Below are 13,543 nucleotides of genomic sequence, written 5' to 3'. Positions count from 1 at the left end.
ATCACACTCAAAGATCACCACTGACAAAATTCATAATATGTGATACTAAAAATTTTAGTTATGTTTTCTTGTTCTCCCACCACTTTAAGATGTCCTCTGAGACAAATATTAACAACACATTTATTTGTCTTTATACCTCTAAGGCTTAGAAGAATGCATGCCAATTAACTAAATAACTACAAGTAAATGGAGTGGGATCAATCAAATAAGTAAATCCAAAAATGAAACAGGATATAGGAAGAAAATTTAAATAAATACTTAAGATTTTTAAGTCAGCCAAGCACAGGGGCATAACCTGTAATCCCAGAGACTCAGGGAGGCTGAGGCAGGAAGATTACAAATTCAAGGCCATACTAGGCAATTTAGTTGAGACCCTATCTCAAAATTTTAAAAATTTAAAAAAAAAAAGGCTGCGAATGTAGATCAGTGCTAGAGCACCCTGAGTTCAATTTCCTGTACCATGAAAATAAAGATTATAAATTAATCTCAAATTGTTTGTTATTGTAAATTTGACTTGGGAAGAAAAAAAAAATATATGTCCTTAAGAATACAGCTGTTTTTCTGCTCAATTGTTCCTGAAAAAGTTATCTGGCGCTGAGCATGGTGGTGCACCCCCGTAATCCCAGCAACTTGGAGGACTAAAGCAAAAGAATTATAAACTTGAGGCCAGCCTCCACAATTCAGCAAGGCCCTGTTTCAAAATAAAAGAAAAAAAATTAAAAAGGGCTAAGGTTTTAGTCAACTGGGTTCAATCCCCAGTACAAAAAAGGAAAAAAAAAAAAAAAAGTCACCTTTCCCTACCCATCATACATAATGTAATATAAATCAAGAGGGATGGCAAATAATCTATCTTTGTACATAGTTAAGAAAATTAATGAATTCATAGTCTAGATGACAAAAAAAAATCTCATTGCTAAGATTGTTTACATGGGTCGTCGTCCCCCTCGGACCTCGCCCCCTGCCCCAACTGGAGATTGAACCCAAGGGCAATTTACCACTTAGCTACATCCCCACCTCTTTTTCTTTTTATTTGGAGACAGGACCTTGCCAAGTTGCTGAGGGTGGCCTCAAACCTGCGCTCCTGTGCCTCAGACTTCAGAGTCACTGGAATTATAGGCGTATGTCACTGTGCCCAACTCACTTATTTGAAGTCTGGTTTTACATCACTGTCTTCCAGGAATCAAGGAAACAAGAGTTTGTACATATATTTCTGGTCAAGAGATCTGTACCCACATATATGCTTACTAGAGGGCAGCATACTTTTTAGGCACTGTGACAGTACTGCCACCACCAAAGCAAACAAAAAGAAAACACATTGTGAAGACCAAAATAAAAGCAGACTGATATCTACATAAACAAATATTTTCTAGAGTTCCTCAACCCAGAGAATTTTATAAAGACACAAATACTAAGCCTTAACACCTGGATATTCTATTTGGTTGGTATGAACTCTATTAAGAATTATTTTGAACATCCAAAGTAAATCTGAAACAACAAATCCACAGACCTACTTTTGGGAACTTTGAGACTCAGTTCAAAGGCACAAATTATTCAAAATCCATAATAATATGAATTCAAGTAGTACTATATATTCCCAAAGAAAGAAAAGCAAAATGGGAATGATGAGAGTAATTTTATCTGAACAAATCTGGCTTAAAAGGAATAAACTACCTTTCCAACACTCAGGGATATGTCAAGTTAAACCATTAGGTCCCAAGTTTTCAATTCTGCAAATATTTCAACAAAATTGACATAGATACATTAGAACACATTGAAAAACATGACCTACAGTTTATATAAACAGTTTATATATACATAAACAGACAGAACTCAAAAAGTAAGAGACAGGATTCTTTATCCTAGGATGCCATAGGGGGCACACTGTGTCTAAGCACTGACAGATGAAGGAGACTGAGTTGTATTTTTAGTAAAAGTATAAGGAGTGCCTTTCTCAACTTAATGGTGACCATTAGCAATTAAGAAACTCAACAAGGGGGAAAGGAGAGAGGGCAGCTAAGGTGAAGGAGGGAGGGAGTAAACAAAAAAGTGGAAACAGCTAGTTTCTATATAGCATAGAATCAAGAACGAGAAGCTTGAAATCAGATGATGTATCACAAAATCCACTATCCAAACCCACACACTGCCTCCTAAATTACAGAATCGATATACAGTCATACTTACCTACTTTCATATTTTAGGAAGGTAAGCAAATCATTCATCTATATTTTCTTCCTATACCTTTGATAGGACAAACAAAATCAGCAATCACTCCGTAAGTGGTCAGATTAATGATTACACTAAACCACCAAATTCTTCAAACTCTTTTTTATTTAATGTAAATCTTGGAGACTGTTTTATCTACTATTTCATCATGAGGGCCTAGAAAATATGATCAATAAATACTGGGTGAGCTGAGTGCAGTAGCACATGCCTACAATCCCAGCAACTCGAGAGTCTGAGGCAGGTTAATCCCAAATTCGAGGCCATTGGACAATTTAGCAAGACCATGTCTGAAAATAAAAAGGGTTGTGAATATAACTCAGTGTTAGAGCACCCACTACCACAAAAATTAATACTGGGTGAGTGGATAGATAAAAGGATAAAATAAGTCAGCCAAATCCACAGGTACAGAAGCAAAAACACAGTAAGCAAAGCCTTTTCTGATTTATTTTTAATAGGTTTCAGAACTGAGGAGTTAGTGGTAGGAATGCCCCCCCCCCCCCCCGCCATCCACAAGTTCGAAGAACTAAGATAAAGTCTAACAGATTATATCTAAGACAAAGCTGGGTGGGGTGGGGGCTGATGGGGTCCAGGTCAGCAACATAGCAAGCCAGACTGGTTACTGAGAAAGAACATAGAGATGACTAAACAGTAGACATCTCTAAAAAAGGGAGGAAAAATTTTTGTAGGATACCTGTAGCCTATACAGGTTGAATGAGTAAAGGTTCAAAACATTCTAAGCATTACCTTTAATTCTGAAGAGTGACCTTTTAAAAAGGCAAAAACCTTTAGTATATAACATTCTCAACTTCAATAGCACTGAGTATGCCCTTCAAGGCTTAGAGAGCCCAAAAGAGAGAACTATGGAGCCCTCACACACCCTGGAAATAAAAGAAAATGAAGAGAAGCCAACAAAGGACATTGGGGAGGAGAGAGGATGAGTAGGAAATGATATCACAGAGTCAAGTAGTGTTTCAAAAAAAAGAGAAAGTGATTAACTGTGTGAAATATCATATCATCAACATTTACAGAAGTGGAGTCTTTGACAATGGCACAGAATGAATGATGTCAATATAGGCAAGAATAACAGATTGAAGGAAGAGGAGAAACTGTTCTCAGAGAGAACAGACTCAGTTTCTGCTGTTACTTTTTTGTTTTTAAGATGGGCAACACTGTAGCATGTTGTATGATGGTGGGAATGATCAAATAAAAGAAAAAAGCAATTGCTAAGGTGTTATCCATAAGTTGGGGAGGAGAAATAGGATCCAGGGCCCAGTGGACAAGCCAGTCATAGAACGTGAAATTTATCACATAAGTGGGAGAAGAAAAACCTCATATGCCACATTCTATATTAGTAAATGTGGGCATAAGACTATGTAGAAATAGGAAAATATCATGCACCATCAGCTGAGAAAAGAAAAGAAAGTATTACAGGTGAATAACAGGTAAGAAAGCAGGTAATAACTATCCAAACAAGTGAGAAATAAATGGAGTAGGGAAATATGGGAGGATTTCCAATTAGCTCACATAGGGGTAGTAGTCATGACTTTAAAGTGAAGAGTATCAATATGCCTGACTACAGTGCAAAGGAACCCAGAAAACAGCAGACAGACAAAGCATCAGGTGTCATAAAATTTGTCTTTATGCTTGTCATGCAGAAAACAAAATATGAATGAGCAGAACATTGGCCACTAGATATCAGTCACTTGCTTTACTCTCTTCTGAGATTTTTGGCGTAAGGCGAGGGCAACTTATGTCTATGTATATGATTTAGGGAAAAAAAAAAAACAGAATAACTTACTCCAAGCTAATAGTGTATATCTTTAAGGTGATGAAAATAAAGAAGATGTATTTCCTATGTTGTGCTTAAGTTACTTTTTAACTTAAATGAAAATTTTATGATCCCATGATATACAGACAAAGCAAATGCTACAGTATGTGGAATACCCACAAACCAGTGAAAACTGCTTGCCATATACTAGCAAATTCCAATACAGAGATTATAGACCTTACCCTAAGCTAATGATGGTAAGGGTTTGGTTTTAATGGGCCTATATCCTCCTGCTCTCCCTAATCCACCACAACCTACACAAGACAAGACTATTCCAAGAGTCTTCCCCACCACTTCATTACCGGCGCTAAAAAAAAGTTTGAGAAAAGATCCTTTTATACAATAAAGGCAAGGCGTGCTGGGAGCAGAAATTACCATGAGAAAGGGAGAACCCCTTCTTCACTGCTTATCTATTTTGCCATTACTTCTCAGATCTAATGATATATGAAGTTTCTAGTGCTAGAAAGAAACAAGCAGCAGAAGTAGACAGGTTCCATCAGGCAACACTTAAATATAATTTAAGTTCAGAAACCCCCAAGGAAATAAAAAGACCAAAATTAAAGTTTACATTGATTTAATATAAAGAGCACTTTTTTTTGCCTTAACTTTATAACAATTCTGATTTAAAGGAGACGGAGCAGGAAATTTTATTCTGCACTTAGTGTCATCAAGAAATATTTCTAAATTTTAACATGAGAATATCTTGAATTTTGTGTGTGTCCAACAAAATTTTTACAAATAAAGCACAAAGACTATGTTTTAAACAGTTAACTACAAAATAAAAGCCTAGCATCAACATAAACTGAGCTGTTTATCAATCAACTTTTCTTCATGTTTGTACTGTTCCAATAAACTCTTTCTCTTCTCAGTACTGGGAATTAAACCCAGGGGCACTCTACCACTGACCTACAATAAAAACTTTTTATTTTTTATTTGGAGACAGGGTCTCAACTAAGTTTCCCAGGCTGGCCTGGAACTTGGATTTTCCTGCCTCAGCCTCCCAAGTGATTAGGATTACAAGGCAAGTACCACCATGCCCAACCCAACAAAAATCTTTTTGTCAACGTAAGGTTATATAAAAGCCAACAAGAGAAACAATTTAAACAATTATTCCAGATGTGAACGAGAAACTAAAGACTTAAATACACCCCAAATAAAGTAGGACTGCATCAATTTACAGCCGACATTCTTCCTCTCCCCTACAAAAAAATGAGTGAACAACACATACCCCCCAAAAAATTAAATAACAAATTTTTCAAAAAGTGATTAAGAAAACAAGTGAGAATAAGTTTGCAACTAAATATATTCTTATCTTAAAGGCTACTGGTGTTAGAGCAGGCCAGTGTGAAGAATAAATAGAAAATTCAGTCACTGAAGTTAGCATTTGAGATTGTCTAACTAAATTAGAGTTCTTAGATATTACCCAAGAAATCTTCTTTTTATTGTTTACCTAATTTAACTTCTCCAAGATCCAGTGTACTAAACTCATCAATAAATACTGAAGTGACATCAGCACAGTTGTTTGTTTTTGATCATAGGACTTTCTATTATTTCATTAAACTCATCACTTCACTTACATGATTTTCCAGCAATGAAATTCCTTCTTACCTGTCTTTGATGATCCAGGTCTGCTTTATTACCAATTAAAATCATTGGAAACTCATCACGATCCTTTACTCTGAGAATCTGTCTTTGAAACTTATAGATTTCTTCAAAACTTAAAAAAATAAAATAAAATAAATTAATTGATTTGACCAGGAATCATAACTCAACGAGCTCCATATTCCAGTTAGTATTTTATTATTAAAAACAAGAGAATCTAAATTCAATAAAATCATGATGTAGACAGGACCAATGGCCTACATTTTAATATTGCTACTAACCTGCCTCTATCTGTGACTGAAAAGACCAAAAGGAAGCCTTCACCAGTCCTCATATACTGTTCTCTCATGGCACCAAACTCTTCTTGTCCAGCCGTATCCAAAACTAAAGGGAAAAACAACAACAACAAAAAAAAAAACCCGTGTTTTCATTTTTTATGAACTGCTCCTCTACAAGGATAGGCTCCTTTCATGTGGGTCCTCTAGAAAGCCTTACTCTTGGTATAAATAGGAAATGACATTCCTCTCTCTTAATACTTTATTCTCAATATTAAAGACAAACATATTCTAATGGCAGACAGTTACAGAGCTTATTTTCATCAGCACAGATCCATTTTACATTTAGAATATATTAGCATACCAATTACAAGGTTAAAAATATCAAACACATCTATGCAGATAGAATCAGATAACCTCTGAAATCACTTGAATATTTATCTCCTCCATGTAAAGATCTGGAAAAGATATTATAAATTCAAGAAAGAAATTGCAGTTGTTACCTGTCCCCACGCCACACAAATACCAGACTTTGGACAGGTGCTAATACATTTCTTAATCTCTATGAATAAAAGAATCACACAAATTAAAAGAACAGGGTTTTGGGCTGGGATTGTTGCTCAGTGGTTGAGTGCTTGCCTTGCATGTGTGAGGCACTGGGTTCAATCCTCAGCACCACATAAAAATAAACAAAATAAAGGTTCATCTACAACTTAAAAAAAAAAAGAGCAGTGTTTTCTCCTGTGTGGAAGTGGTATATTTAACCAGGCACAAGTATTTGTTAAAGCCTCTGGGCTTAAACTCTATGGTCACTTCCCCAGTGTAGCCTTTGCCAAACAGCAGGAAGAAATGAGACCTGATTTACTATTTCCAGCTGTACCAATAAATACATTTCAACAAATTATAAGACCAGTCTTAGCAGAACAAGATCAGTTCAATTACTGTTTCACCTTTCATTTACAGAGACAAATTTAAAATTGACCAATATGAAAAAAAAAAACCTGACCAATATACAGACTCATCAAAACTAATGAAAAAGGCAGGCTTATATTGAAGACCTCATCTAATATTTCCATTATACTATATAATCAGCAAAATACCAGAGGTAACTTTTTAAAAATAGAACAGATGAAATATTAAAATAAATAAGTTTACTTACTATCTAGTCGGGCTGCTCTGTCATCTATCACACACTGCTTTGTGTAGGAATCTTCAATAGTTGGATCATAATCTGTTACAAAATAGGACTGTAAAAAAGAAAAAGGAAAAGAAAAAAATTCATGCCTGTTTGTTAACTTTATAGAATTCCATTTAGTCCAAACTAATCAAGATGTTTTCACTGTACTGGGGTTTATTCTACTATATGTTAATTCCCTAATAAATGAGTCTCTTCAGAGCACCTTCCAAGTGAAGAAAAGATACTAAATATTTTTGGATTATCACATCAGAAAAATGCCAAGATTGCAAATCACCTGCTATAATTTTTTAAAATTAAAGCTAAGAATCTAGAACTCAAGTTCTAGAAAAACTAGAAAAATACAATAAACTGTAATTCAGACCTACTTATATTTCACATAAACATCAGTCCTAAAGATAAAAATAGATGCAAAGAAATTATAAGAAAGAGGGCTGGGATTATAGCTCAGTTGTAGAGTGCTTGCCTTGCATGCACAGGGCCCTGGGTTCAATCCCCAGCATCACAAAAAATGAATATATCACAAAAAATACACACACACACACACACACACACACGAAAGAGGCCTGGAACATTCCTTCCCCCACCTTCTTTTCTCATTATTATTCCCCTTTCAGCAGAAATGATGCTTCAGAAACATCATTCAGGATTACTTCATCTGTAGAAATCTCAAACTTCATCTAATCTTTTCATTTTTAACTTAAATTATATTTCTGTTTATCAAAGCTTCACAATTATTATCTTTTAAATCATCATCAAAAGAATGGGCAGTTAGAATATCATACTTTTCTTTTAAAATGTTCTAAAAATAAAGCAATAATCTAAAAGAAACCATTTCTCATTTCTTATCAGAAGGGCAGTACCTGTGATACTGACTTACTCTTCTTCTGGTCTATCTTCTTTGCTCTCCTAGGGATCAACTTCCTCACAGTCTACTGTCCCACTGGCTCATTTTGACTCATTTAACAAAACCTGAGAAAGGACTCAGAGGAAGAAAGCTTAATGCTAGCTAGGATCCAGAGCCAACTGTTTTTGGCCATTCTTCAGGAAAGGGTTCCTGCAGCAAGTCATTGCTCTAGGAGCACAGAGTTCTTAGGTAACATCCCTCAACTTGGTGGGCTATGCTCTGAAAGCTACTCAATGGGTACTTAGAAAGGAGTCAAGAAAACCCTGATTTGGGGAGGATACTAATCTGCCTGCTACTATGGTTTTACATATTCATTTTATTGGAAAGGTCTTTCCCACAATTTATTTTTATTTGAAGAATAACCTTAACCATAGAATTCATTACTCATAACTGTATTTCCCTCTTGATGGTCCCATTTAAAATGTATGACTTACTAAGAAAAAAAAAAAAGTCTGTTAAAGAATCATTTACCAACAGTAGCAGCCATCTCCACCATCAGCCCCCATGTGCATTTAAACTGAACAGGTATCAAAACAATCCTAAACTAAATGTTGGCACTCACACCCCTTCAAAAAGTAAACACAACTGGCAACAATTTTCTTTGAACTTACTACTCTTAAACAACATCAAACTGCAATATTACCCCAAAAAAGTTGAATAAGCATATTATTCATACTTTGAAGATGAGTTTCTCTTAAGATATGTTTCTTTGCAGCCACCTGATATTTTTGGACATCCCTTCATCTTGTAAAACCTGAAATTCATTAGCTATTCCCATTATATGCCTGAAAGTATTATACCATCCCTACTACTTTGATTGAAAATAGAATGAATAAACAAATATTATTAAATATATTTTTACAAATGTGCAAGCCATACATGATAGCTGGAATTCTTCAAATATGATGAATGTTTATACTGTGATACTAAATCACGACATTAACATGCTGAGCCCAGTGGCATATACCAGCTACTCAGAAGGCTAAGGCAGGAGGGAATGCAAGTTCAAGGCCAGTCTGGTCAACTTAGTAAGATCCTACCTCAAAATAGAAAAAAGGGATGGTGATATAGCTCAGTGGCAGAGTGCCCAAGTTCAATTCCAAGTCCTGGGGGGTGGGGGATTTAACATGTATCATTCATTGGTTTATGTGACTTTGAAGTCTATTGTAATAACTTATTTGTTTTTCTTTTTGGTAGTTGTGGAAGTTTCATATTTCCTTTGAATGTCAGTTCTTTAAATACAATATTACAAGACTTCCAAAACTCTGCTAACACTGGCATGGTTTTGTTCCACACACATTAATTTCCACACACATTAATTTTTAAGGTGAACTAACTTGGAATTTCTAGATATTAGGTCCACATCTCATCTTTACTACATCCTATTTTCAAAATTTGTCTAAAGACTGTCATCCTCTTACTATATGCAACTTTTAAAAAGACATCCTCATTGAAATATTCTTTCCAGGGAACTCACTCTAGGGTCTGTAAAAAACTCTTTCCTGGGCTGGACATAAAGCTCAGTGGTACAGCCCTTGCTGAGTATGTGTGAGGCCCTGGTTCAATGCCCAGTATTGGGAGGGGCACTTTTCTGACTAGGGGAGCAGTTCAATGGTAGAACTTGCCTAGTGTACACAAGGCCATGGTTCAATTCCCAGGAATGCAAAACAAAAAAAAAAAAAAAACCAACAAAAAAAAAAAACTACCTTCCCTTTCATAATTCATTCAGTAAGCAATAGGTCAGAATGTGCCTAAAATAAGCATTCATTGTACACATATAACAAATATAACCATCACTTGCCACCACAAAAACATAACATTTTTGTCACTTTAACTCAGGTACCAAATATTTGAGGCAGCAGACCACCAAAAAGTAATCAGTCTCTGGTGATGGTCAATCCTGAATTCAATTCTAACTCTGCTACTTCAGATCTGTGGAAAATCACTTTACTTCTCTACCTTTAGCATCTATAAAACAAGAAGAGTCACAAAAGCTTGTGGAGCAGATAAAAAGAAGTAATGCATATAAAATGCCAAGACATGCTGATGATTAATCAATGACAACCATACAATAACTGCATTACTTTTCTCATGCAATTATATATCTGAACTGTTGTTCTTACTCAATTATAAAGACTTCAACTATAAAGACAGAAGCAGCTATAACAGTTCCAGTCCTATTTATACCACAGACCAACCATGTGATCTCTGGTACTTAGTATCTCAATGTTGTAATTCAAGATAAAATATTTTCTAGATATGAGTAGTAATCACACAGGTATATAAAAAAGTAAAAATCCACACAATTAAGATTTGGGCATTTTATGTATATAAATCATACCTCTAGATTATACAAATTAAGTAGTTTCTTGTTTCTTATAGAATTCATTAGTTTCTTTACACAGTACATAAAGCCCCACACAGTGTGATCTGTGATATTCACTATTCAAAGCATTATATCCCACTTCCTGAAACCCCTCAACACAGTTTTTTTGCTTTCTTGATTTCAAACATTTGTAGAAAATTACAATTCTAGCATGGATGGAGCACCCACTATGTACTCTATCAGTATAAGGTCCCTACTTTCATGGAGCCCACTGTTTTTAATACAACATTAGTAACTGAGCTACTCTTAGGGACAGAGGAGTTGGGAATATAAATGTATTGGAAGGTCAAGGTCTAAATTATTATAAAGCACAATACCATTCTTGTTCGGAAGGCAACAAACTTAAACAGGTTAATACTGCAGTAATGCATGGGAACTATGTGTACATTCACTTTAAACACAGAACCACAGTAACATGCCAGAAAAGAAAACAGACTCTTTCCTGAAGCTGAAAGTTACCAACCATAGTTCAGAAAGACTATTATGTGACAGAAGTGGGACTGGGGGCAAGGAGCTCAGTGTTGCATTGAGCTACACAGAGGAGGTTCACTCAAGGGCAGGGAATAAGAATACAACAAAGGGTTCAGAAGAACACACTGAAGGAGAAAGGAATTGGAACTGGAGGAAAGCACCAAGCTTCCCTGGTAACACACCAAAGTAGAAGGCTCCTAGCCACAAGAAAGATTCATGAAATCCATTCATGCTAGCATTGCAATTTTCAACAAATGTCTAAAATCAAAGGGCACAATGCCTCCCAGGTTGTTAAGAATAGCAAATGAACTTCAGTTTCTTTAATTTAGGGTAGGAGGAACTATTCCATTCAGACTGAGAAATGTATTTCTCCTGATAAAATCTGGTTGTGTAAGGTTGTGGAAAACCCTTAATAGCACAAGCATATTATGATAAGCAGGAATCATTACACGCCTCTAGATTGCACAAGCAGCCCTCTAGTTGGCCTCCTAAAAGCTATGCCAACTCACTATCATCCTATTCAAACATTCTATGTTAAGGATTAAAAGAAGGGGAAGAGGAAGAGAGCAAATGAGTTGCCCTTCCGCATTCAGTAGGCAGGAGTGACAATTCACTTTCTCGGGACACCAAGTGGAGGAAAGTGTAGTTTCCTAGTACGGCCACAGGGTGGTGTCGGGTCTAGGAACTAACAAGGACGGGGAGTTTATCGGAGGTTCTGGTAAACAGTGAATTCAGTCCATTGGTTAAGTCTACTACCATTGCACAGAAGATATGAAGCTAAATCTGAGCGACCACAGAGGAGTTGTAAATAAATGAGCATTTCAGACATTCTCAGGATTCTTGGGAGTCCTCAAAAAGAATAGGGGGTAGAAAGAGGAGGGAAAGGAAACAAACAAGTGTGGGAAAACCGTGACATGAGTCTACATAAAGTCTACATAGGTTATGTTATACTGAAATTCTGAAATTCTGCATATGACAATTTCTTACTAAGATTAATTTTTTTAAAATCTTATAGACCATAAGAGCGATAGAGAGTTAAATCAATAAAAAAGGATAAGGGCTAGGCATGATGGTACACATCCATAACAGCTACTAGGGAGGCTGAGGCAGGAGGATCACCAATTCAAGGCCAACACAGGCAATACAGCAAGACCCTATCTCAAAATAAAAATAAATTTTAAAAAGGAATGGGATGTAGTTCGGGGGTGGAGCACCACTGGATTCAATTCCAAGAACTGTAAAAAAAAAAAAAAAAAAGAGGGAGGGAAGGAGGGAAGATGCAAAAAAAAAAGAAAAAGAAAAAGAAAAAAGGATAAGAGATCCTTTGTCAATTCTGAGCTTTACCTTTCCTATCCTCAACTATCCCCCCCTCCCCTCCCATCTTCTCTCTCTACCCCATCTACAGTCACTAATATGGCATTATGTAAAAATGTGGATGTATAACCGATGTGATTCTGCAATCTGTATTTGGGGTAAAAATGGGAGTTCACAACCCAGTTGAATCAAATGTATGAAATATGATATGTCAAGAGCTTTGTAATGTTTTGAACAACTAATAATAAAAAAAAAAAAGAAAAAAAAATTCTGAGCTTTATGACCTAGAAGGCTGAGGGTTTGGTTTGGGGGTTGGGGGCTTGTTTGTTTTCCTTGCTCAGAGTATTTTCTGGGCTTTTTTTTTTTTTTTTTTTCACTTTCCCTCTCCGTGTTATTATCTCCTCTCTTTCAACAAGACATGTATCTTACTATATTGTTTTATATTTTTACTGCCCCTTCCTCCCTCCATCCAACTAGAATTTAAACTCCTTAAGGGCAAGGACTTTTTCAAAAGGTAAAATAACCTGCCTAGAGTGTCAACATCAACTCACTGGTAGACCCAGGACTGAAATGGAAGATTCTGAGCCCCTGCAGCTTTCCTACTGGGCCTCTCCAGAGGGTTCAGTCAAGGGCAGGAAATAAGAATACAACTTCTTTCCTGCTTCCACTGCTCCCATAAGAAGTAAGATATCCCCAATCACAGCAACAACATCCACCAGGGATTAAGTATTTACCATATGGCAGGCAGTTTATAACACTTTATTATTGGTTAAATGTACTTTCTTATTTAATTCCCGCAATGAACCCTTCAACAGATAGTCCCTTTTTACAGACTTTTTTAAAATGAGGCACAAAATTATGTTACTTCTTCAAGGTCACCCAACTAATAAGAACTATTTTATTTATTTATTTATTTGTTTGTTTATTTATTTGGGGCTGGGGATGTGGCTCAAGCTGTAACGTGCTCGCCTGGCATGCGCGGGGGCACTGGGTTCGATCCTCAGCACCCCATAAAAATAAAATAAAGATGTTGTGTCCACCGAAAACTAAAAAATAAATATTAAAAAATTCTCTCGCTCTTAAAAAAAAAACAACTACTATTTAAATTTAGATCTGATCTTAAGCTCATATTCTAAGACTAAATTATTATTGCTCTCTTAAGCTCATATTCTAAGAATATATCATTGTTGTTCAATAAAATTCATACAATATTCAAATTTTTCATTCCTTTGCTGGCCTATAAAATGAATAAAAATACCATGAAAAATAAGGAGCAAAAAAAAACAAGACTAACAAATTCACATTCCTGCCTCCTTCTTGAGCTCCTTCTCACTCATCCATT

The 13,543-nt window shown here is 35.9% G+C and overlaps 1 protein-coding gene across 2 annotated transcripts in view; it reads right to left on the bottom strand.

The window, feature by feature from the left end:
• Nucleotides 1-13,543, bottom strand: part of Rras2 (RAS related 2) — an 85,780-nt gene that overhangs the window by 8,316 nt on the left and 63,921 nt on the right. For both annotated transcript variants that reach the window (XM_078046440.1, XM_078046441.1), the window contains exons 2-4: nt 7,088-7,175; nt 5,935-6,037; nt 5,660-5,768 (exon numbers count right to left, since the gene is read on the bottom strand). In XM_078046440.1, coding sequence (XP_077902566.1) covers nt 5,660-5,768; nt 5,935-6,037; nt 7,088-7,175 — 300 coding nt within the window. The remainder of the gene's footprint in view (nt 1-5,659; nt 5,769-5,934; nt 6,038-7,087; nt 7,176-13,543) is intronic.

The sequence above is a fragment of the Ictidomys tridecemlineatus genome, chromosome 4 (assembly GCF_052094955.1).
Source record: "Ictidomys tridecemlineatus isolate mIctTri1 chromosome 4, mIctTri1.hap1, whole genome shotgun sequence".
In the NCBI taxonomy this organism is placed as follows: Eukaryota; Metazoa; Chordata; class Mammalia; order Rodentia; family Sciuridae; genus Ictidomys; species Ictidomys tridecemlineatus.
Note: the sequence above shows the minus strand (reverse complement) of the source record. Positions and strands in the feature narration are given on the sequence as shown.